This window comes from Lycium barbarum, chromosome 11 (assembly GCF_019175385.1).
Source record: "Lycium barbarum isolate Lr01 chromosome 11, ASM1917538v2, whole genome shotgun sequence".
In the NCBI taxonomy this organism is placed as follows: domain Eukaryota; kingdom Viridiplantae; phylum Streptophyta; class Magnoliopsida; order Solanales; family Solanaceae; genus Lycium; species Lycium barbarum.
In genome coordinates, this window is record NC_083347.1 from 80,506,963 (window position 1) to 80,534,380 (window position 27,418).

At 39.5% G+C, this 27,418-nt stretch overlaps 2 protein-coding genes across 2 annotated transcripts in view; both read left to right on the plus strand.

The window, feature by feature from the left end:
• LOC132618863 (transmembrane emp24 domain-containing protein p24delta7-like) overlaps positions 1–27,418 on the plus strand; it is a 50,787-nt gene that overhangs the window by 19,405 nt on the left and 3,964 nt on the right. The window lies entirely within an intron of this gene.
• On the plus strand, positions 6,945–12,759 carry LOC132617229 (uncharacterized). Its single transcript, XM_060332188.1, has 2 exons — positions 6,945–7,582; positions 9,876–12,759. The coding sequence occupies exon 2, from the start codon at positions 10,326–10,328 to the stop codon at positions 12,429–12,431; it is 2,106 nt and encodes a 701-aa protein (XP_060188171.1). The 5' UTR covers positions 6,945–7,582; positions 9,876–10,325; the 3' UTR covers positions 12,432–12,759.

The window sequence follows — 27,418 nt, forward strand, 5'->3', positions numbered from 1 at the left end:
TTTGGGTACGGCGGGGCCCTGTCCCGCCACATAATACGGTCATTACTCTTAGAGGTCTGTGGACATCTGTGTGGGTCTGTTTACAGTTGTTGATGCGTTTTATGTTTTTGACTTAAGTTTGGGGCGTACCCATTCGTAATGGCAGCCTTGTCAGCTTGCATATGTGTGTATGTTTGGTATTTTGTATATCGTGGCAGCCTTGTCGGCTTGCTTAGGATTATATATATATATATATATATGTTGTTGTTTGAAAAGTGCAATTCCTCGGGAGACAGGTGACTAAGACATACAAAACTTGACGAATTTAAAATAACTCCCTATCTTTTTATATACAAATGAGATCATGACATGCTAATTGTAAATGACTATAGTTAACATATAATATGAGTGTCCAATTCGGGCACGAGTCACGGTCTACGGGGTTGGGTCGTGACAGGAGAAGTGGACGAATATAGAACTTTATAAGATGGCGAGGAAGGAGGTGAAGTTGGCAGTTTCGACGGCAAAAACGGCAGCTTTTGAACGCATGTATGCTGAACTAGAAGAGAAAGGAGGGGAACAGAAATTGTTCAGGCTAGCCAAGGCGAGGGAGAGAAAGGCACGTGATGTGGATCAAGTAAAGTGCATCAAGGACGAGAATGGCAAAGTATTGGTAGAGGAGACTCACATTAGACGGAGATGGAAGTCATACTTCTACAAACTCTTGAATGAAGAAGGGGACAGAGACATTGTGTTGGGAGATTTAGAACATACAGGAAGGCGTCACGATTTTGGGTATTGCAGGAGTATTAAGGTTGACGAGGTTATGGGTGCTCTTCGTAGGATGCGCAGGGGAAGAGCGACCGGACCTGACGAGATTCCTGGGGAATTTTGGAAGAGCGCGGGCCCGGCAGGTTTGGAGTGGGTGACTAGGTTGTTTAATGTCATCTTTAAGACGGCATTGATGCCCGAAGAATGGAGAGCGAGTGTAATGATCCCTCTATACAAGAATAAGGGAGATATCCAGATTTGTAACAACTATAGAGGTATCAAGCTGCTAAGCCATACTATGAAAGTGTGGGAAAGGGTGGTGGAGATGAGGGTGAGGAGAGGTGTGTCTATTTCAGAGAACCACTTCGGATTCATGCCGGGACGCTCAACTACAGAAGCCATCCATCTTGTGAGAAGATTGGTGGAGCAGTATAGGGAGAGAAAGAAGGACTTACACATAGTATTCATCGACCTAGAAAAGGCTTATGACAAAGTCCCAAGACAGATCCTATGGAAATGCTTGGAGGCTAAAAGTGTACCTGTGGCGTACATTAGGGTGATTAAGGACATGTATGAGGGAGCCAAAACCAGGGTAAGGACAGTAGGAGGAGACTCAGAGCACTTCCCAGTTGTGATGGGGTTGCATCAAGGATCAGCTCTTAGTCCGTTTCTATTTGCCTTGGTGATGGATGGATTGACACGGCAAATTCAAGGTGAGGTGCCATGGTGTATGCTTTTTGCAGACGACATAGTCTTGATCGACGAGACTCGTAGCGGAGTTAACGCTAAGCTGGAGGGTTGGAGACATACTCTGGAGTCTAAAGGGTTTAAGCTGAGTAGGACCAAGACAGAGTACTTGGAGTGTAAGTTCAGTGAAGCACCTCAAGAGGCTGGCTTGGAAGTGAGGCTTGGTACCCAGGCCATCCAGAAGAAAAGTAGTTTCAAGTACCTTGGGTCTATTGTGCAAGACAGCGGGGAGATTGACGATGATGTCACACATCGGATTGGGGCAGGGTGGATGAAATGGAGGCTTGCTTCCGGAGTGCTATGTGACAAGAAGGTGCCACCAAAACTTAAGGGCAAGTTCTACAAAGTGGTGGTTAGACCGACTATGTTGTATGGGGCGGAGTGTTGGCCAGTTAAGATCTCTCACGTTCAAAAGATGAAAGTTGCTGAGATGAAAATGTTGAGATGGATGTGTGGCCACACCAGGAGTGACAGGATTAGGAATGAGCATATTCGGGATAAGGTGGGTGTCACGACCCAACCCCGTGGGCCGTAACTAGTGCCCGAGTTGGACACTCATACACACTTGCTTACCAAATCAGCATACAAATGACTTACCCATATTTATCATACATTGATTTATACAGACGCGAAGAGCAGAGGTCGCCTTAAGCGGTCACATATAGCAAACGTATCACACAAAAGCCGGTAAGGCTGTCATCAAACACATCGCCTAAAGGTATATACATATGTATACACGGACATACAGGCCGTTTCGGCCGTCATAGAAAATGGAACCGCTTAAGACGCAAATCGTACAGACGTAGCTGAAAAATAACGACCCATGACCCACATATATGTCTACAGGCCTCTAACAAAGACAACAGAATCATATGACAGGATAGGGCCCCGCCGTACCCCTGAATATAAACATAAAGATATACAACAGAAGAGTCTGTACCAAAATGTGGGCTCCAGAACAAGGGAGCACTCCAAAACGACAGGATGGATGGCCTAAGCTGTCGGGTCACTCACGTGGACGTCTGTACCTGCGGGCATGAAACGCAGCCCCCGAAGGAAAGGGGGTCAGTACGAAATATGTACTGAGCATGTAAAGCATAGAGTAATATGATCAGAATCACAAGCGGAATAAATAGTACAGAAGATTAATACAGAAAGTAAGCACGATATGTAAATTAATAAAAACAACTTACTGGAAACACAAACCATGCATGCCAAGAACGGTATCCGGTCCCTTGCGGGACCCGGGGAACGTGAAGCCACCCTAACTTTGGCGCCACACACATCATACTCCAGAAGATTTGCTCCGTAATCTCCGTCACACATAACACATCATAACATATACACGGTACCCGGGAACCGGACATATATACACGAGAACCCGGGAACCGGACACATCATACTCCATAACATATGCACGGTAACCGGGGACCGGACACATATACACGGTACCCCGGAACCGGACACATCATACTCCGGAATATATATATGGAACCCGGCCCTTAAGCAAGGGACTCGGCGAACCATACGCACGATACATACCGGCCCGAGACTCGGCGAAAGAAGTAATGACACATGCACGAGCAGAGTAGTGAGAAACTAAATGCACATAAATCAAGACTCGATGGATAAGTATACTTACCGACCTCTGAAGTCTTAGAAACGAGTTTCGGGTCAATCCGACTTAGCATGAGAAAGTTATGAGCGTTTGAAGTACAAAACGTTCTATAAGCGTTTCAGAAGCCATTTTTGGAGAATCAAAGCCATAATCATGTCAAGTATCTTCCGGATATTGTTATGGATCAAATCAAATATAGCTTTTTGGAGTCATATGTACATATCGTAATATATCAAGACTTAACGGAATAATCGGACGGACTATTATTTGCAAATCAAGACATTAATCATATCACTTATCTCTCGAATGCTATTTTGGCAACATATCAAATAGATTTTCGAACATCATAGATACGGATCAAAATCATATGAAACAGCTTATGGAAACCAAGGATACTAGCCATCCTAGTGGCTCTAAGAATGGGACTTTCTTTGAAATAATACATATACGTCATTTGTTCATTTCATAAGATCATGCCGAAAGAAAGAAAGGTAAGCCTTACATACCTTGCCCGCTTTCTATGTTAATCCGAACTTAAGTCTTTGGCTTCGCAAGATCTACAACAATATTCACACATACCAAACATTAGTCATAAACACTTAAGAGTCCCATTTCTAAACCAACACTTAATCTACAGAAATTTCGGCAGCATTTCCCCTGTAAATACTACCATCCCCGAGAATCCAACTCGGCTATATTATCAACAACAATACCAACAATTACTCTAGCAATCCACAATCAATTCAAAACGCATACTAACATTAGCAACTTCTTTCTACAAACTTTGACGACTTTCCATTTACGTTCAATTCATAATTGCATACATATTCAAGTTCTAATCCGCAACCATTCACATAATATTAAGAATGCTTCAAACAATCCGCACAATATTCACAATAATCCAACCAATATGCCATTCCATCCGAAACCTTCCAAAAGCGACAAAAGCCACAACAACACATTTCCTTCTTTCAAATTCATAAACTACAACAACAATTCACACTTTAGCAATTTCGTTCTCATAACTACATAAAATCATATTAGAATCACATTAATTCCTACAACAACCCACAACAACTCACAACCAATTACAATGCCAACTTGAACCATTAAACCTTCATTTGCATCATAAAGTCCACAACAACACAACTAACATACTAAGTAAAATTAATTCATCTCTTCTCCGCCATACAACAACCACACGGCCACAATTCTACACACACATCCACACGGCCACACACAACACACATTATTTTCATGATTTTCATTCATTTCTATATACTACAACATACATAAACCTTGCATAACATATAAAAGAGGATTAATTCTTACCTTTTTCCTTAACTTTCCACTTGACTAGAATTTTGGACTTGCAACAAAGAGTAGCTTTCTTGCTTCAACAATTATACCTCGTTAAAGAGGACCTTTGAATTAGTAGGAATACTAGAAAAATATATTTTTTGAATCAAGATTGAAGGCTCAAATTTTTTTTCTTTTCCTTTGCTCTTGGCCGAATGGCCTTTGTCTCTCTCTCTCTCTCTCAAGTTTTCTTTTCTTGAATGTTCTTGAATTGAGATGACCAAATAATAATGGGTCATCTCCTTTTATTACTTAATTTATCCTTCACATGGGCCTTGGCCCATGCCCCCTTTGGCCGGCCACCTTGGGCTTTTTTTTTTCCAAGCCCAATTATTTCATGACTAATTTTTGTAATTCATGAAACTATTTTCCAAATTTCCAATTTTGACCTTAGCCTTCCTCAATATTTCCGCATCAATATTTTCATGAACAACTTATGTATTAAATAAGATAAAAAATATTGTCTTATCTCTTACCAGTCACAATTATCTCAAATTATCCGAATGTGCAAAATGCGGGATATAACAGTGGGGGTGGCCTCGGTGGAAGACAAGATGCGAGAAGCGAGATTGCGATGGTTTGGGCATGTGAAGAGGAGAGACACAGATGCTCCAGTGCGGAGGTGTGAGAGGTTGGCCAAGGATGGTTTCAGACGAGGTAGGGGTAGGCCGAAGAAGTATTGGGAAGAAGTAATTAGACACGACATGGCGCAATTACAGCTTACCGAGGACATGACCTTAGATAGGAGGGTTTGGAGGACCCAAATTAAGGTAGAAAGCTAGTAGATAGTCTCGTTTTCCGTTCTTATTAGTAGTCGCATTAGCGCAATATAATTTCTTGTGCTCAGATTTTTGCTATTATCTGTTATTTCCTGTGCTTTGATTATCCTGTGTTATCTGTGTCGCTTGCATTATTTCATTTCATATCGCTTTCAATCACTTAACCTTATCTGACTTCTTTTTATGCTTTTACTAAGCCGAGGGTCTTTCGGAAACAGCCGTCCTATCTTGGTAGGAGTAAGGTCTGCGTACACTCTACCCTCCCCAGACCCCACGATGTGGGATTTCACTGGGTTGTTGTTGTTGTATACCCTGTCTCCATTGGTTTCTACCCCTGATGAATCTGATTCCTTCGGGTCCATTCCTAGTGATTCTAGCTCACTTCCTTCATCTAGTTCATCTATTGATGTTCCTCCACCTTCCCCAAGTCTATCTTCCTCATCTAATAGTCCTCCAACTCATGATGTGGATCCCATCTCTGTTGCACCCGAAAGAAGATCAGAGAGGGTTCCTAAAAGGCCTGTCTATCTAGATGAGTATGTTTGCAACTCAGTTTATCTCACTGATATTTCCACTTCATGTTTTACTGATCCCATTGATCCTCCTATTTTCTCCTTTGCTGTATTATCTGTCTCTAATCAGCAGGTCTTGAATGCAATTTCAAGTATAAGCGAACCAAAGAATTATTCCCAGGTAGCTATGGATCCTGGTTGGATAAAAGCTATGGACTCTGAATTTGAGGCATTAAATTCCAACAACACTTGGGAAATTGTGAGTCTACCTCCAAATAAGAAAGATTTACCCTGGAAATGGGTTTACAAGGTAAAACACAAAGCAAATGGGTCTATAGAGAGATTAAAGGCAAGATTGGTGGTAAGGGGAGACATCCAAAGAGAAGGCATCGACTTCAATGAAACGTATTCTCCTGTTGTCAAAATGACAACAATAAGATTCTTACTTGCAGTAGCAGTCAAGAAAGGTTGGAATATATCTCAACTAGATGTCAATAATGCCTTCTTGCATGGTGAATTGCAAGAAGAGGTGTCTATGAAATTTCCTCCGGGTATGGATCTTCTAATCCTAACTTAGTTTGCTAACTAAACAAATCATTGTATGGATTGAGACAAGCCTCAAGACAATGGTATGCAAAATTAGGGGTGTTGACACCCAATTTTCACCTCATAAACCGCGTCTTTTATTTTTTTAAAATTTTTCGAGTCAAGACGGAGTAAGGATTCCCTTAAAAAAAAATTTAAAAATTAAAATCATGAGAAAATTGAAAAAATTGATGTTTAATTATTATTTTTCAAAATTAATTAACAATTACAAGAAATTACGAGTTATTTACTTTTACAAACGTGATTCGGAAAGAAGATACGTATCCCGCCCCGTCTAACTCGAAAAAATTATTAATTAAAATGACGTATGAATTATGCCTCATTTTGACCGCATTTCTTTTTCATATTTTTAAATATTGTTCGGAAGCATATTAATATTGGACTCATTTTGAAGCTCGTATTTTAAAACGACGTGTTATAATTTTTATTTCGTCGAAATATTATTTTACAAGGGGAAAATTCTTGATAATGATATCTACCCCAAAAACAAGGATTTTGTACTTATCTAATTAGATTTGTTTGGTATAAAGAACTAGTGAAGATTCCAAGTTGAACAAGGCAACTTGATGGGAAAACATTGGAGATTACGTAACTTTGATATCTTGATATAATTGAATTGATTAGTCAGGTGGAAGATGGACCCTTCGTAAGAATAAGGGAGAAAAGTTGGGTAGACCGTGGGGTATTATGTTTTTGATGAAAGGGTAATATAACAGGGTTATTTTGTTGGTTACGAAGTAGTTTGTATAGGGACTAGGCTGGCTTTTGCTCATGTGTTGGTCATAAGAACAGCTTTGCACTTCTCTTTCTCGCTCTTTTCTCCTTCAGCCGCACTCTCTCTCTCTCTCTCTCATCTATTTCTCTTGTGAACAAAACTCCATTTTTCTTCAACAACGGCAGGTTGAAAATGCTCCATTTCTTTTTTCAAATCACGTGAACATTGCTCGATTTCAACGGTTCATTTTGAAAAAAACGAAGATTCAAATCTGGCCCAAAATCACAAATTCTAGTTTTCTACTCCTATAAATACATCTTTAACTCTTCAGCCAAAAAGGAGGGAAGGACGGAAAACCCTCTCATTTGAGCTATTTTCTGCTTTTGCTCAAAGAAAACTCTAACATTTTGATATTTTTCAATCTCTGTCCATTTCTATTTTGCTTAAGGAGAGTAGATCTGAGACCCTGACATCCCGTTCACTGTATCACCAAAAGGTCAGTGACTTTTGTTTTTTTTTCTTTTGTTCACTTCCTTCTTATCTTTTGGAATCTGGATGAATCCATGCTTTGATATGTTCTTTAGGCGTACTATTAGTTTTGTTATTTCAGGAATCATAAAAAAGAAAAATTGATACTTTGCTACTTGGAGTATTAATTAAGAAGAATAGTTAAAACATCAATCACTGTAATACCGATGAAGCATATATATTACTAATGCAAACTTTTTGATCTCTAAATGTCTAGCACTACTTTTATCTTTATGTTGGGTTTGTTGACTGTCTATCTTTAATAATTGAGTCCAAGTTTTGCTGGCAATAAGCTACGCCTTTTACAAAGCAAAAAATGCTATTGGATCTTATAGATTTTAAACTTTAACATAAAATGAGGTGTCCGACTGATTTTCAAGATTTGCTGCTACTTTCTTTATGCCTACTATCAACATGTGTATTTGGAAATTTAACATCATATATGTTTTTTTGCCTTATTTAACAGTTATGTACGACTCTAATCCTTATTATATTTTCCTTTTACATGTACACATTGGAGCAAATGGAGTCTTAATTCGGGACTCGCCCAAAACGGAGTTTCAAATTGAGACTCGACATTAATACATTACCCGTGCATGGAGTCGACACGTTCCTTATTCCTTAATTTCATCCCACAGCAAGAAAACAATGAAATTCGCTTGAGGCTCGCCCATGGCGATTCCCTTTTCTTTTTTTAAATTTTCAACTCTTTACTCCGTTTATTATTTTGTTTGAATGTGTGTTTTGAATGATTTCGTTTGGTGTGTGTTTGATATTCTTGGTATATGATATAATGGGTTTAGGATTAGCATGCGTCTAACTTGTAGATTTAGGATTAAACCGATCATGCTTGCTAAGAATTGAGTCCGATTTCAAAACCATTCACATACCTCAAATCAGAGTCCTAGCATTATTTTATAAACCCTTTTTTAGTTTTATGGTTTATTCTGTTTAAAGGCAATAAATGACCATTTCTACTAGTGATGAATCTTTTTCCAAGCTTAATGCATATCTTTATTTTTCCAAACAAGGCTCAATTTTCATAAAAGAGGTAGTTATATTTTTAGATAACTTTTTACATAATAATAGGAAATTAATATATTTATTGTCTTCTTGATATTATTTGTTACTTAACAAGCTAAGCAGTTAAAAGATGAGTTAATAATCGATCATTGAATTCCTATTAAGGTATTGATTAATCCAGCACATTTTTTTGATATGGCTAAAGTCTTCTATTTTATTTTTATTTTTTATAAACTAATATCTTATTCTAATTTAAATAGTAGCCTTATATTTTCCATTTTGAAATCCTGATAATACTTACAAAGCTATTTTCTTTTCTATAATATTATATTTATACTTAGCCTAATTAATTGTAAGTCCGGTCGGTTAACCATTGTTAATGGATCCTAAAGGGTGCCTAATACCTTCCCTTTAAGTTAGTTGAACCCTTACCTAGATTTTGGTTTCGTAGACTTTAAAACAGAGTTAACTTTAGATAATAACTTTAACGAACTTTAGGTGTCCTAATTCACCATAAATAATTAGGTGGCGACTCCTTAACTTTAATTAACCCCGGAATTACCGGGATGTTGTAAACTATTTTGACTCCGGTTAAAATGGGGTATGACAGCTTGGCGACTCCGCTGGGGACCACTTAGGTTCTAACCATAACGGACTTAGTTTTAATTAGGCTTTGTGTGCTTGTTTTAATTACTTTATTGGTTATAAACTGCTTACATGCTATTAATTGTTTGTTTGATATAAACTGTTTAAGTTACTGCTTTGATAAATTGTCATTCCGTTTATACTTCCTCCACTCCTGGAAAATTCACACAAATTCACACACTTAAAGCAGTTTCGCGTCGCGGCCGTACACTACTTAATCACCCTTAGTTGGATTGATCTTGTGGATTTAGTCGATCGGCGGTGCAGTCGACAGCCACGGACTTTCCACTCCCAAGTTGTCCGTTTGGGGGAACCTTGTGTCATAAGAAGCCAACTCTTAGTCAGCCTAAGATAGAGCTAAACCAACACCCTTCATTAGGAGCATACATTTCATGACTTAGGAGGTTTAATACCCTTGGTGTATTAAGCCCATTAGATGACTTTACCTAAACGTCCAAGCGGGTTCACGACCCCGAGTGACACTAATCATACTTTATGTGCATGTTTGAAGGATAATTGTGCCTAAATATTGACTATTTTCCCTAATTAATTAAACTTTAGGAGGGAGGGAATGACTAACGTTTCTATGACAGGTATGGATTTGCATTGGAGTACAATGAATGACGAAGATCATTGACATCACAAAACGGAGTTGAAATTTAGACATAGGAACTTGTATTTACTTTACTTAGATTAGGAAACACTTTATGTTGTAATCATTTGACATGTAATAAATATTACACTACTTTTGTACTTTATTTTGGGGAAATAGAATCTGTTTAATTAATCAAAAGCAATGGGATGACGTATTATGACACACTTTACCCTTCAAACAAACGTTAGGCCTACCTCCGGCACAAAGAGGTCACATGCATATTAGGACGCGCTATTGTTTGATATACTCGTGTACATTTGTTTGACAACTTGTTTAACTTTATGACTTTACGTGATCATGACTTTACCTAGATATGTTAATACGACTGACATCATTTGCACTTTATGTTTCTTTTTATTCCCAAAGAGTTGATTCGTGTTGACACTCGATGGCCGACCATCCTTACCTCACAAGGTCAAAGACGTCATCGTTACCTGAACGTAGTTGGGCTGTTCAAGGAAATAAAGTTATTATGTCTAATCTGGCCGCATCTATTTCAACTGGTTTGGAAAACATCGTGATTCCTAGTGATCCCCCCGAGACTTCTGAACACGGAACTACTATTCAACGTGATGAACATATCGCCCGCCTGACTCAAGAAATTGAGGATCTACGTGGAGAACTGAATCGGGTTAGGGACTTGACCAATTTATCCATCACACTCCAAAGTTCGCCTCCTGAACCCAGAACTGTCGCACCAAATTCACCTCGTTTTCCATCACTTGAATCTCCAGTTCCTGAACATTTTCCCCCACAAAATAATGCACCTACCAACAACAACTTCCCTCCAATCACCCTCGCAAATCCACCAAATCCCTCATCCGTCTATACTCCTCCACAAAGTCAACCACACACTTACACTACCTATGCTACTCCAAATCCACCATCCGTCAATCCACCAAATCAATCACAAATTCATACTCCTTACATTCCTTTTCCCACCAACACTAATCTGCCACCTACAACTACTCCTCTAAACCCACCAACCCAACCACCTACGAACACCACCTATAACACACCACCTCCAGTCCAAAACACTCCCACCATCCAAACTTATCCAACCCAGCATATACAAGGGGGACATTTTGTCACTCCTAATGCACAATATGTTCCTCCGGTATATGCCGCAGAAACACAAGCCTTTACCAACCCAGTAACGGTGAGGTTCCAACCCGAGGTGGATCAATACGAGGAAATGGAAAAAGAAGCAAAAGCAAGGGCAGGCGATATGTTGCTAAAAGAAATTCACAGTCTCAAAGAAGCAATGAGAAACCTTCAAGTTGCTAGGGGAAGCAAGAGTGTAGAATACGAAGATCTGTGTGTCCAGCCTAACGTTGATTTGCCCGTAGGCTACAAACCTCCAAAATTCGATACATTTAATGGAACAGGCGACCCTCATACACACTTAAGGGCTTATTGTGACAAACTGGTTGGAGTGGGTAGAGACCAGAACATAAGGATGAAGCTCTTCATAAGAAGCTTATCTGGTGAGGCTCTTACTTGGTATACACAACAAGACGTCCATAAATGGCGTGGTTGTAGCGATATGGCACAAAACTTCATGGATCGATTCAGTTTCAACACTGATATCACACCAGATAGAGTCTACATGACTACTAAGTTAACTAAAAAGTCAACTGAGTCATTCCGTGAATATGAACTGCGTTGGAGGTCAGAAGCAGCCAGGGTTCAACCTCCGATGAATGATAGAGAAATGACTGCTACCTTCATTGAATGCCAGGTTGGCGTATTTTATGAGAAAATGATAGGTATGATGGGACAAAAATTCACAGAAGTTGTCCGAATGGGAGAAGCCTTAGAAGAAGGAATCAAATCAGGAAAAATTCAGGATCTTACTGCTTTGCAAGCAGTAAACAAAGCTATTCAATCTGGTTCTATCAGCGGGGTTAAAAAGAAGAAGGAAGATGTCGCTGCAGTCATGAACATCCAAGGGCATAAGCCGAGCCAAGCCATTACATACTTTAACCATCCACAACAACCTTTCTACCCTTACCACTACACTGAACCCTACCAAGCTCCACTGTCTCCTTACCCTGTCTACAACGCCCAAGAAAATTACTATCTACCCCGAGCACCTCCACATCAAAACCCACGTCCATATCAACCCGTCCAAGCTCCAACTTACCAAAATCGACCACATGCCACACCTAAAGCTCGTCCAAACCCTGACACCAAAAACACCCGTAATTACACTCGGTTCGCTGAACCCTTGGCTCAATTGTTTGAAAGAATGAAAGCAGCAGGCGTGATACAACCGATCGAAGGGAAAATTCCCGATCCTATTCCAAGATGGTTTGATGGCTCCAAGCGTTGTGCATATCATTCTGGAGTTGCTGAGCACGACACTGAAGATTGCTATGGGCTTAAAAACAAAATCGAAGCCTTGATTAAGGAAGGAGCAATCCAGCTCACTGGAGCTCGGCCCAATGTGGACAACAATCCTTTACCTGCTCACGAAGATGCCAAGATTTGAAAGAAGCTAGTGCGTCGATTGGAAAGGTGGAAAGGGGCATGTCATCAACTTTTGTCGCTCCCGTGGGAACAATCCAAAGACAAACGCACATGAAGATTACTGCTACACCTACTCACAATACCGAGACATCGACCATACAGGGTACCGAACTAGGAGAGACTCTGAAGAATTGGACTTGTACTCCGTCCCTGATTCGCCGGGAGTCTTGGTAGTTTGAACATGTAGTAGACTTGTTTTTTAAATTGCGGCTTGAATCACGCGCAAAACCTTTGTTGCTTTGCTTCATCTTTTGGAAGCTTAATTGCGAAATCTATGAATGTATTTCTGATTTTCCTTAAACGTCTATTATTGCTGTTTTTTTTTACTTTATTTATCAAATCTGCCAACTCTATGATTGTGACATAAGATGAAGGAAACATACATCCTGAGAGAGTAACAAAGAAAAACAAGAGGACAAGACAAGATCCCACTCAGAAGAAATTGAAATAGCCGATAGACAATAACACAAGCATGAAAGCTATCAGTCAAGAAGAAATCAAGGACGACATTAGGTTAGACAGCCTAGTTTGCAACCTTTCCTTTAACAATCCGTATGAACTACGCTGACTTGATTCCCGTGGTGGGATACGTAGACAGCCCACATAGGGTTCGGTTGTATTATAACAGAAAATCCAAAAACCCTTATACAAGGGGAACTATACATGGCCTGATTCCCTCGGCGGGATTCGTAGACTATCAACATACGGACAGTCGTATTTAGTTAGAAATCCAACAAACCTTTTCCCATTTACAAAACAGAACTACGCTGACCTGGTTCCCTTGGTGGGATACGTAGGCAATCCACATCGGGTTCGGTTCCTTTATCAGGAAATTCAAAACATTTCTATGTGTCTTACGAACTACGTTCTGACCTGATTCCCTTGGAGGGATACGTAGGCAACCTATATAAGGTTCGGTCACACCACAACATAAGTCTAGTATACCCTTCTGAGCCTAAACTGGGGCATATTTTGAAAGATATAGACGAGAAAACGATTGGACATCGACAAGGTTAAGGCTATCAGACAGGAAATAGTATAGACAAATGACTTTTCAATTGTTTCAGAAGTGTCACAATCTGAAGTTGGCAGAAATATTTTACAACTTACATACATATATTTACATATATCTTTCCTTACATACATACATTTACATATATATATATATATATATATATATATATATATATATATATATATATTTCATAACTTATATACATATAATTACATTTCCTTATACATATACTTACATACCTACCTTTCAAATGAAATACTTTCTTTCAATTATTTCAATACTGTTCATCTACCGAGGCCTGAACGGAGCTCACAAGATCCAAACAAACAAGACGAATGGAGCGCCAACAACGTCAAGCTTCGAGTCAACACGAATCAACTTCCCCCTCCCAAACTAAGAATCTTTCTTTGAGTGCAGGCACCTAAAATCGCGAGATCAACAATCAAGTCTATCAATCACAGCCGAAAAGGCATCATTTGGCCCATTATGGCCTCGCCTTAAAAGCCAAATGGCTTTATTTCCAACTTTATCTCTAATTTTATTTTTATCACAATAACTTTATGACTTTATTGACAAGTATACCTATTTTGTAGGTTGTCGAGACTGAAGGCGAATTAAATCAGGATTACACCAAAGACGTCATAAATTTGGCTGTCACGACACCGTCAACATCATCAGCCAAACGGCTATGCTATCACTTCACGCCATACTTTATCAATTATTTTTATCATTCACTTTACCTACTTTAACGACTTTACCCTGAACTTTACAGGAATCAACATTAAGTCTCCGAAGACAACCGGAGGCATCATTTGGCTATTCAGCCTCTTCCGCATTAGCCAAATGGCTACACCATCACGTTACTTTACCAATTACTTTATCATTTACTTTACCAACTTTAACGAATTTATCCTGAACTTTACAGGAATTATCATTAAGTCTCCGAAGACAACCGGAGACATCATCCACTTTACGACTTTACCCTGGACTTTACGGGAATCTTCATCAAGTCTCCGAAGACAACCGGGGGCATCATTCGGCTATACAACCTCATATGCATAAGCCAGACGGCTACACTATGACTTTACTCTCTACTTTATCATTCACTTTACCAACTTTAACGACTTTACCCTGAACTTTCAGGAATTATCATTAAGCCTCCGAAGACAACCGGAGACATCATCCACTTTACGACCTTACCCCGAACTTTACGGGAATCTGCATCAAAGCCTCCGAAGACAATAGGAGACATCATCCTACTTTACGACTTTACCCCGGACGTTACGGGAATCTGCATCAAAGCCTCCGAAGACAACCGGAGACATCATCCTACTTTACGACTTTACCCCGGACTTTACGGGAATCTTCATCAAGTCCCGGAAAGCAACTGGACACATTATATGGCTATACAACCTCATTTTCATAAACCAAACGACTATACTTTTACTTTACTCTCTATTTTATTACTTTACTTTATCATCCACTTTACCTACTTTAACGACTTTACCTTAAATTCCACAGACATCATTTATCATCAAGTCCTGGAAGACAGCCGGAGGCCTTATTACTATCATTAAAATCTCCAAATACACCTGGAGATATCATTACATCCTCGGCATACACATCACACATTCATTCAAGTCCCTGAAGACAACCAGAGACAACATTTGGCCACACTGCCTCATTATAAGCCGCACGGCTTCATCCTCACACTCATGTTTATTATCATTTTTACAAGTTTTGCACTTTCAACTTTATCCCAGACTTTATTACTGATTTTGACATGAATTTCAGTTTTGACAGAAAGTACAATGTACATACATAGATGCAGCGCAACGTGGAACTTTATCTCACGCAGTGAACTGGGGCAAACATGCTGAAGAGGAATATCAAACTCACAAGCAACGGTCACGGATCTACTCTAGAACTTAACTGCGCCTATGTCCACAAACATGTGATACGTATGTTATCCCAAATTTTTCCTTCATATCCACCGCTAAAACTCTACTCAATCAACTCTTTTCACAATCTTATATCCCGTTCTATATCCGATATCACCATAATTCGACACTGGGGCAAAACGTGTAGCGCCGGTAGCAATCCGCTTCTTTTGAACTACATACATTTGAAATTTTGCATAAAAGAAGGCCGTAATTTCTTTTATTCGGTGAAAATTAGGTTTGTCAAATTCGCAGCTCGAGAATGGCCCTGCCTTCCTCGAACTACAAAGGGGCATCTGTTGACACCCAATTTTCACCTCATAAACCGCGTCTTTTATTTTTTTTTTAAATTTTTCGAGTCAAGACGGAGTAAGGATGCCCTTAATAAATAAATAAATTAAAATCATGAGAAAATTGGAAAAATTGATGTTTAATTATTATTTTTCAAAATTAATTAACAATTACAAGAAATTACGAGTTATTTACTTTTACAAACGTGATTCGGAAAGAAGATACGTATCCCGCCCCGTCTAACTCGGAACAATTATTAATTAAAATGACGTATGAATTATGCCTCATTTTGACCGCATTTCTTTTTCATATTTTTAAATATTGTTCGGAAGCATATCAATATTGGACTCATTTTGAAGCTCGTATTTTAAAACGACGTGTTATAATTTTTATTTCGTCGAAATATTATTTTACAAGGGGAAAATTCTTGATAATGCTATCTACCCCAAAAACGAGGATTTTGTACTTATCTAATTAGATTTGTTTGGTATAAAGAACTAGTGAAGATTCCAAGATGAACAAGGCAACTTGATGGGAAAACATTGGAGATTGGAGATTACGTAACTTTGATATCTTGATATAATTGAATTGATTAGTGAGGTGGAAGATGGACCCTCACGTAAGATTAAGGGAGAAAAGTTGGGTAGACCGTGGGGTATTATGTTTTTGATGAAAGAGTAATATAACAGGGTTATTTTGTTGATTACGGAGTAGTTTGTATAGGGACTAGGCCGGCTTTTGCTCATGTGTTGGTCATAAGAACAGCTTTGCACTTCTCTTTCTCGCTCTTTTCTCCTTCAGTCGCACTCTCTCTCTCTCTCTCATCTCTTTCTCTTGTGAACAAAACTCCATTTTTCTTCAACAATGACAGGTTGAAAATGCTCCATTTCTTTTTTCAAATCACGTGCACATTGCTCGATTTCAACGGTTCATTTTGAAAAAAACGAAGATTCAAATTCGGCCCAAAATCACAAATTCTAGTTTTCTACTCCTATAAATACATCTTTAACTCTTCAGCCAAAAAGGAGGGAAGGACGGAAAACCCTCTCATTTGAGCTATTTTCTGCTTTTGCTCAAAGAAAATTCTAACATTTTGATATTTTTCAATCTCTGTCCATTTCTATTTTGCTTAAGGAGAGTAGATCTGAGACCCTGACGTCCCGTTCACTGTACCACCAAAAGGTCAGTGACTTTTGTTTTTTTTTCTTTTGTTCACTTCCTTCTTATCTTTTGGAATCTGGATGAATCCATGCTTTGATATGTTCTTTAGGCGTACTATTAGTTTTGTTATTTCAGGAATCATAAAAAAGAAAAATTGATACTTTGCTACTTGGAGTATTAATTAAGAAGAATAGTTAAAACATCAATCAGTGTAATACCGATGAAGCATATATATTACTAATGCAAACTTTTTGATCTCTAAATGTCTAGCACTACTTTTATCTTTATGTTGGGTTTGTTGACTGTCTATCTTTAATAATTGAGTCCAAGTTTTGCTGGCAATACGCTAATCCTTTTACAAAGCAAAAAATGCTATTGGATCTTATAGATTTTAAACTTTAACATAAAATGAGGTGTCCAACTGATTTTCAAGATTTGCTGCGACTTTCTTTATGCCTACTATCAACATGTGTATTTGGAAATTTAACATCATATATGTTTTTTTTTTTGCCTTATTTAACAGTTACGTACGACTCTAATCCTTATTATATTTTCCTTTTACATGTACACATTGGAGCAAATGGAGTCTTAATTCGGGACTCGCCCAAAATGGAGTTTCAAATTGAGACTCGACATTAATACATTACCCGTGCATGGAGTCGACACGTTCCTTATTCCTTAATTTCATCCCACAGCAAGAAAATAATGAAATTCGCTTGAGGCTCGCCCATGGCGATTCCCTTTTCTTTTTTTAAATTTTCAACTCTTTACTCCGTTTATTATTTTGTTTGAATGTGTGTTTTGAATGATTTCGTTTGGTGTGTGTTTGATATTCTTGGTATATGATATAATGGGTTTAAGATTAGCATGCGTCTAACTTGTAGATTTAGGATTAAACCAATCATGCTTGCTAAGAATTGAGTCCGATTTCAAAACCATTCACATACCTCAAATCAGAGTCCTAGCATTATTTTATAAACCCTTTTTTAGTTTTATGGTTTATTCTGTTTAAAGGCAATAAATGACCATTTCTAATAGTGATGAATCTTTTTCCAAGCTTAATGCATATCTTTATTTTTCCAAACAAGGCTCAATTTTCATAAAAGAGGTAGTTATATTTTTAGATAACGTTTCACATAATAATAGGAAATTAATATATTTATTGTCTTCTTGATATTATTTGTTACTTAACATGCTAAGCAGTTAAAAGATGAGTTAATAATCGATCATTGAATTCCTATTAAGGTATTGATTAATCCAGCACATTTTTTTTAATATGGCTAAAGTCTTCTATTTTATTTTTATTTTTTATAAACTACTATCTTATTCTAATTTAAATAGTAGCCTTATATTTTCCATTTTGAAATCCTGATAATACTTACAAAGCTATTTTCTTTTCTATAATATTATATTTATACTTAGCCTAATTAATTGTAAGTCCGGTCGGTTAACCATTGTTAATGGATCCTAAAGGGTGCCTAATACCTTCCCTTTAAGTTAGTTGAACCCTTACCTAGATTTTGGTTTCGTAGACTTTAAAACAGGTTAACTTTAGATAATAACTTTAACGAACTTTAGGTGTCCTAATTCACCATAAATAATTAGGTGACGACTCCTTAACTTTAATTAACCCCGGAATTACCGGGATGTTGTAAACTATTTTGACTCCGGTTAAAATGGGGTATGACAGCTTGGCGACTCCGCTGGGGACCACTTAGGTTCTTATAAATATAAACATATAAACGATATCTTATTAATGTAAATATTCTAATCTTCGTCAGTCTCAGGAATGACGCTAATGCTATCGTATTCATCTTCATCCTCATCTTCCTCTCCATCTCGTCCATCTTCATTATCGAGTGAGCGATTTCCCCCCTCCCATCCGAGAGCGTCGTAGTTCAAGCCCCACAGTTCACAGTGTCGTAGTCCAACTCCCCTCTCCTTTATGTTTTTTTTTTAAAACCATCCGCTGAAAAAAGGTTTTTTAGACATTAATGAAGTTAGTTAGTTTGAGATTTAGATAATCGAATACGATGAATATAAACGAAATGCAAAAAAAAAATAAAAAATTCCTATTTCGTTTTTATATAAACGAAATACAAAAAAAAAAATTATATTTTCCTATTTCGTTTTTGTATAAACGAAATAAAAAAAAATTATTTCGTTTATACAAAAAACGAAATTAAAAAAAATAAAAAAAAATTCCTATTTCGTTGGCAACGAAATAGGATAAAAAAACCAACGAAATAGGACAATTTTTTTTTATTTCGTTTTTTTTATGAACCAAATAAAAAAAAAAAACATTAATGCTATTTCGTTAGTAGTATCACGAAATACAAAAAAAATAAATATATTTTCCTATTTCGTTTTTGTATAAACGAAATTAAAAAAAAATTATTTCGTTTATACAATAAAAGAAATTAAAAAAAATATTATTTTCCTATTTCGTTTTTATATAAACGAAATACCAAAAAAAATAAAATTATATTTTCCTATTTCGTTTTTGTATAAACGAAATAAAAAAAAATTATTTCGTTTATACAAAAACGAAATTAAAAAAAAAATTTAATGCTATTTCGTTAGTAGAATCACGAAATACCAAAAAAAAAAATTGGTTGAAATTATTCCGGCCATGAACAGTAAATGTTGGGTATTTCGTTGGATAACCAACGAAATACCCATTGTGGTATATAAAAAAAAAAGAGCAGCCCATTTTGGGCTCTTTGCTGTAAAAATAACCCATTTTGGCTCCGGACTCCTGTGTTCATGCCCATAGGTAGACAGGGAGGAGAGCTTGCCCTAGGTCCTCAGTAGCTGTCAGAGATAGATAGCACTCTATTGTTCGGAGGTGCTTATGGCTATTCTTTTGATGAACATTCATACATGCATATTTTGGGCATGACGGAGTCTTGTTCCGTCTATGTATTCATTATGTTAGTAGAGGCTCGTAGATACGCAGTGTGGGTTAGATGGTCTCACAAGATGTTTTCATATGTATGTATTATTTTGATGGCCAAGAGGCAAATGTATATAAAGTATTTATGTTTTAATTAAATATAATTTTCCTACAATTGGTATGTAAAATTGATAAAAGAGTATCAAATGAGCAAGACAAGCAGTAGAGTAAGCGGTGCTCGGTAATTGCTCCGGGTACCCGTCGCGGCCCCTAGCTGGGTCGTGACAGAAGTGGTATCAGAGCAGATCGTCCTAGGAAGTGTCTACGGGCCGTGTCTAGTAGAGTCTTGTTTATGGTGTGCTGCGCGCCACGCTAATAAACAAGAGGCTACAGGGCATTTAGGAAAATAACCATCTTTCTTCTCATGAGATCGTGTCTAGGATTATGTTCTTCCTAAAAGTGCGTTATGGTTTCAGAAAAATGTCGCCGAAAGGAAAAGATACAGATGCCCAGAAAGGAAAAGCTACGACGAAGAAGCGGGCAGAAAGGGAGCCTCCGGCGGAGGTAGAGGAAAGTGAATCGCAAAGTGAGGCCGCGCCCAATGTAGAAGAGCAGGGAGGAGCCTCAGCTCCGATTCCTCCACCGGGTGCTTCGGGTCAACATGTGTCCGAGGCCATACATTTATTAACACAGTTGGTTGCCGCTCAGGCACAACGACAGAATGCGGGCCCAAGTGATCGTTCAGCTAGTACGAGAGCCCGTGATTTCCTTACTCTAAACCCTCCAGAATTTTTCGGGTCGAAGTCGGATGAGGACCCACAAGGTTTTATCGATGAGATGTTGCGGACGCTGAAACTTATGCATGCTTCTGAGACCGAATCCGTGGAGTTGGCCTCATATAGACTTCGCGACGTGGCGGTACTATGGTATAAGAATTGGGTGATAACAAGAGGGGAGAATGCACCACCTCCCGTGTGGCAAGAGTTTGTAGATGCCTTTATTCGTCACTACTTGCCACCTGAAGTCCGCCGAGCTAGAGCGGACAAGTTCTTGAATTTGAAACAGGGAAGCATGAGTGTCCGAGAGTATAGTATGCAATTCAACTCATTGGCCCGGTATGCTCCGACTATGGTGGCTGACATGGGAGACCGAGTCTATAGATTAGTGAGTGGTTTAGGACCACACTTGTTTAGAGATTTCCTGACAGCCTCTTTGCAAGACGGGATGGATATTTCCCGGATACAGGCCCATGCTCAGAACCTCAAGGAACGACAACGACAGCAGAGAAGTGATCGTGAGGGTGACAGAAGACAAGGTAAGAGGGCTAGATCTATGGGGGAGAGAGCAGTGAGTACCGAGGGGGACCGAGACAGACGCATTCTAGGCACTCAGGTCAGTCAGCGACCAGTGCACCTCCCAGATTCTCGGATAGGAGATTTGACCGTTCTTTTCAGTCAGGCCAGGGGCAGAGTTCGAGGGCCTCAGATTCGCAGTCTAGGGAAGACTTTAGCCAGAGGATACCTTCAGTACCGCGGTGTAGCCAGTGTGGCAAATTACATTTCGGACAGTGTCGTCAGGGTTCGGATACTTGTTATGCTTGCGGGCAGGTTGGTCATATGATGAGAGATTGCCCTTCAGCGAGAGATAGAGCGGGGACTCAGCCCACAGGTTCAGCAGCGGGGTCTTCTCCAGTGCGCTCGACAGCACAGACTCCTCAGACTACAGCAGGCAGAGGCAGAGGTAGAGGGGGAGCATCCACTTCAGGAGCTGTTCAGCCCCGTGTATATGCCTTAGCTGGGCGACAGGATCTTGAGTCTTCCCCAGACATCGTTACAGGTACCCTGACTATATTTTCCCGTGACGTATATGCTCTGATTGATCCGGGTTCTACCTTCTCATATATTACTCCGTATATCGCTGATTGTGTTGGGGTGAGACCTGAGCCAATTAAACCTTTCGAGGTATTCACTCCGGTTGGTGATCCCGTAATAGCGAGACAAGTATATAAGAACTGTGTAGTCATTATATGTGATCGTCAGACAAGGGCTGATTTGATTGAACTTGAGATGATAGATTTTGACGTAATTATGGGTATGGACTGGTTGGCATCATGCTATGCTAATGTTTATTGCCGGACAAAGGTAGTTCGATTCCAATTTCCGGGAGAGCCCATACTCGAGTGGAAGGGTAATACAGCTTCCCTAAAAGGTAGGTTTATTTCCTACCTTAAGGCGAGAAAGATGATAGCCAAAGGTTATATTTGTCATCTAGTTCGGGTTCATGACACGGAAGCGGAAGTGCCGACTTTCCAGTCTGTCCCGGTAGTGAATGAATTCCCAGATGTGTTCCCCGACGAGTTACCAGGCCTTCCTCCAGAAAGGGAGATCGACTTTGCTATTGATGTACTACCAAACACCGAGCCTATTTCTATTCCTCTGTATCGAATGGCTCCAGCAGAACTGAAAGAGCTTAAAGCACAGCTAAAAGATTTACTTGAGAAGGGGTTTATAAGGCCTAGTTCCTCGCCATGGGGAGCACCAGCCTTGTTCGTAAGGAAGAAAGACGGTTCGTTACGAATGTGTATTGATTGCAGACAGCTGAACAAAGTGACGGTGAAAAACAGATATCCCCTTCCTAGAATTGACGACTTGTTCGATCAATTGCAAGGTGCTAAATGGTTCTCCAAGATAGATCTGAGATCGGGTTATCATCAGGTGAGAATTAGGGAAGCAGATATTCCCAAGACTGCCTTCAGGACAAGATATGGTCACTACGAGTTTCGAGTAATGTCGTTCGGGTTGACGAATGCCCTGGCAGTGTTCATGAATCTAATGAATAATGTGTTCAGGCCGTTCTTGGACCTTTTTGTGATAGTGTTCATCGATGATATTTTGGTGTACTCTCGCACAGAGTCAGAACATGCAGATCATCTAAGAATTGTTCTTGGCGTTCTTCGAGATCGGGAATTGTATGCAAAGTTTTTGAAGTGCGAGTTTTGGCTAAACTCGGTGGCATTTCTAGGCCATGTTATTTCAGATGATGGTATCCGAGTCGACACTCAGAAAATAGAAGCTGTGAAGACTTGGCCAAGACCTACGACGCCTACAGAAGTTTGTAGTTTCCTTGGGTTAGCAGGATATTATAGAAGATTTGTAGAGGGCTTCTCATCTATTTCAGCCCCATTGACAAAGTTAACCCAGAAGTCGGCTAAATTCTAGTGGAGTGATGCCTGTGAGCGTAGCTTCCAAGAGTTGAAAAACAGGTTGACCTCAGCGCCAGTGCTAACACTTTCAGAAGGATCAGATGGCTATGTAGTATATTGTGACGCCTCCGGTGTGGGATTAGGACGTGTGTTGATGCAGAATGGGAAAGTTATTGCATATGCTTCGAGACAGTTGCGAAAACATGAACAGAATTATCCCACTCATGATCTTGAGCTAGCTGCGGTCATTCATGCATTGAAAATGTGGAGACACTACTTATATGGTGTGCACGTGGACATCTATACGGATCACAAAAGCCTTCAATATATTTTCAAACAGAAGGAGTTGAACCTGCGGCAAAGGAGATGGTTAGAATTACTGAAGGATTATGATGTGAACATTCTATATCATCCAGGGAAGGCGAATGTAGTAGCAGATGCACTTAGCCGCCAATCGATGGGTAGTTTATGTGGAGTTCCTTCGAAAAAGCGAGAAATGGTTCATGAAGTCCATCGGTTAGCAAGTCTCGGTGTATGGCCAATTGATTCAGGAGATGCAAGTATTAGCATCAATGACCCCACAGTTTCATCATTGAATCTAGAAGTGAAGGAACGACAATATGAAGATCCTCAGTTAAGCCACTATCGAGATCTATCTCAGGAAAAGGAAAAGTCTCCATTCGAAGTTTCCGTAGAAGGGGTTCTTAGATATCGAGGCCGGCTATGTGTACCGAATGTGGCAAACTTGCGCCGACGGATTTTAGAGGAAGCACATTATTCCCGGTATTCCGTTCATCCAGGTGCAACTAAGATGTACCATGATCTTAAATAGATATATTGGTAGGATGGCATGAAGCGAGACATAGCAGAATTTGTAGCACAGTGCCCAAATTGCCAGCAAGTGAAGGCCGAGCATCAAAAGCCAGGAGGCTTATTGCAAGCAATTGAGATTCCTACGTGGAAATGGGAAGAAATTAACATGGATTTTGTGGTAGGATTACCCCGTTCACGAGGGAAGTATGATTCTATATGGGTGATCGTGGATAGACTCATAAAATCAGCTCATTTTCTCCCCGTTAGAACCACATATTCAGCGAAAGATTATGCTAAATTGTATCTCAAGGAGATTGTACGACTTCACGGTATTCCATTGGCCATTATCACAGACAGAGGGGCACAGTTCACAGCCAAGTTCTGGAAGTCCTTTCAAGAAGGTCTAGGTACTCAAGTTAAGCTCAGCACGGCGTTCCATCCGTAGACCGACGGACAAGCCGAGCGTACTATTCAGACCTTGGAAGATATGCTACGAGCATATGTGCTGGACTTTGGTGGTAGTTGGGACGAGCACTTGCCTCTTATCGAATTTTCCTATAACAACAGCTATCATTCCAGTATTCAAATGGCTCCATACGAGGCCTTATATGGAAGAAAATGCAGATCTCCAATTGGATGGTTTGAAACCGGAGAAGTACAATTGATAGGCACCGACTTGATCCAACAAGCAGTTGAAAAGGTTAAAGTGATTCGAGACCGACTGTTAACAGCTCAAAGTCGCCAAAAGTCTTATGCAGATAATCGCCGACGAGACTTGGAATTTCAAGTGGGCGATTGGTTGTTCCTGAAGGTATCGCCGATGAAAGGAGTGATAAGATTTGGCAAGAAGGGAAAGCTAAGTCCCAGATATATCGGACCCTACCAAATCATTCGCAAGGTGAGTTGAGTAGCCTATAAATTGGACCTACCTTCAGAGCTCGAATCCGTGCATCCAGTGTTCCATGTTTCGATGCTCCGCAAGTGTATTGGAGACCCAACAAGAATAGTTCCGGTTGATGATGTGCAAGTAACAGAGAAGCTAACATACGAGGAAATGCCTATTGCCATTTTGGATAGACAAGTACGAAGGCTTCGGAATAAAGAGGTTGCTTCAGTCAAAGTTCTATGGCGGAACAATAATCGGGAAGAAATGACTTGGGAAGCGGAGGAGAAGATGAAATCTATGTACCCCCATTTGTTCCAATCCCCAGAAGAGATTCAAGATGAGACGTCGATGGTGTAAGGTATGTATGTTTTAATTTTATGTTTTTGGTCGTGTGTGGCCATAAATGTGTTGATATTGTGATATAGCCCTGTGAGGCGAAGATATTGTGGGTTGTTGTAATGGAAAAGTAGTGTCCAAATTACAAGGGAAACTCTGGCAAACTTTTTCTAGAATTCCCAAGTGTCGAACATTCGAGGACGAATGTTCCAAAAGGGGGGAAGAATGTTATACCTCGGGAATTTCTCCGTACTTGTATGATGAGTGGAATGAGGAAGAGTTTGAGTGTATGATGTTTTGTTAAGTCGGGAATGGCTAATTATGAATTTTTGGAAATAAGAAAGTCGCGGAAAATTTTTCAGCCCAGTGGTCGTATATGGCACTATACGACCCGTAAAGTGATTTACGGACCGTATAGTGCAATCGTCCTCCAGCTTGTCAAAAATCTCAACTTTCTGTAAATTGTGAAAATGGTTAAATACGACTTGGAGGACGGCCTGTAAACTGGTTTACGGACCGTAAACCTCAGTCGTAAATTGCCATAATCCTCAGCCAAACTTTCTGTCTTTGAAATGATTAAATACGGCCATAGAGGACGGACCGTAAATCAAAATACGGTCCGTATATGGTGGTTTACGACCACTGTTCATCCCGATGATAATTCATTAAAGACCAGATTTTGTAATTTTTAAAGGGGACTTAAGCTCATTTCATTTCATTTTTCATCAAGACAACTCAAGAAACTTCTAGACCTCTCCACATACTTCATCTATAGAAATCCCAAAGAATCAAAAGAACATCAAGACCAACAACACCAAATTCATGAAATCAAGTGTAAGAACACAACAAAGGATCATCTAAGTCAAGAAATCCCACAAAGGGTGGAACTAGGGTTTTGGCTAATTGAAGTATTTCAACTTAAGGATTGTTCAACCATCATCCAAGGTAAGTTTCATGATTATTCCATATTGTTTGAAGTATTGGAAAGCTTAGACACTTGAAATGTAGAAGAACATAGAAATGGGTCATTATTGAGTGAATCGTGACATAAATGAATGATAGTGGAATTGAACTATGAATATTGAAGAGTTGTCAGTACTAATACGTTATAAATGATGTTTATATCATGAAACAAGCATTAAATGCATGAAAACGCAAGGATGAGCTGGAAGTAGAAATAAGGGAAAATTTGGAGGAAAATGGTGGATTTTGCCAAATGTACGTAAATGACGATTGTCGATTATGATATTGCGAATAATACTATGAATATTGGGAGTTGATATAGAACGTGGGAAAAGTGGTAAGAGCGAAGGAAGCGTTGTCCGACTTCTCCTAGAATTAGCGACTTGTTCTTATAGTTAGTTTACTAATGTTGATACGAATTCTCTTATGAAGTTAATGACGTGATATCGACGGAGAACAAGTGAGCGATATCTTAGCTAAACGACCAAGGTATGTGAGGCTAGTCCTTCTTTCTAATGGCATGAATCTTTTAGTTTGAATCCCAATTCCTTTCATGAATTCTTACATTCTAAGAAGTTAAAAGTTTATGCCTATGAATGTCTATATGAGATAAGTTATACGGTATGATGACACTAGAATGATGATGATGTTATTCCTTGCCTACACTCACCTTATGTACTAGTCCTTTCAAGGTGAGGCAGAATGTCCATGATGGTTCCATAATGTAATCGGGGGATCACGACCTTGCGTCACCCCGATAGAGTAAAGTTAATCATGAGTCATATATACGCATTATGATAAGATAAGTATTTTATGATAAGCATATTACTATGAGTATTTACATTAAGCATGTCATGATTGCATTCACACCGGGCCTAGTTGGCCGGGCAGACACCGCTTCGGCGGGCGGTGATACGGATACACCACGACCTACGGGCGTGGGCAGACACCACTAGTGGGCGGCATGAGATGGTACCCCGGACGCGGGAGGCCTGGACGCGGGCTAATATTATTGATTATCACACCGTTCCGACATGGACGGGCAGCTTGCATATGATGCATACATATTATGATGATGAGTATGAGTAAGATAGCATGCATTACTTCATTTATGATTATCAGTCAGATCCAGATGTCTCATGTTGATGTTATCCTCATATTATTGATGTTTCCTTTCATTATGTATGCCTCTCATACTCGGTACAATATTCGTACTGACGTCCTTTCTTCGGACGCTGTGTTCATGCCCACAGGTAGACAGGGAGGAAAGCTTGGCCCAGGTCCTCAGTAGCTGTCAGAGATAGATAGCACTCCATTGTTCGGAGGTGCTTATGGCTATTCTTTTGATGTACATTCATACATGCATATTTTGGGCATGACGGAGTTTTGTTCCGTCTATGTATTCATTATGTTAGTAGAGGCTCGTAGATACGCAGTGTGGGTTAG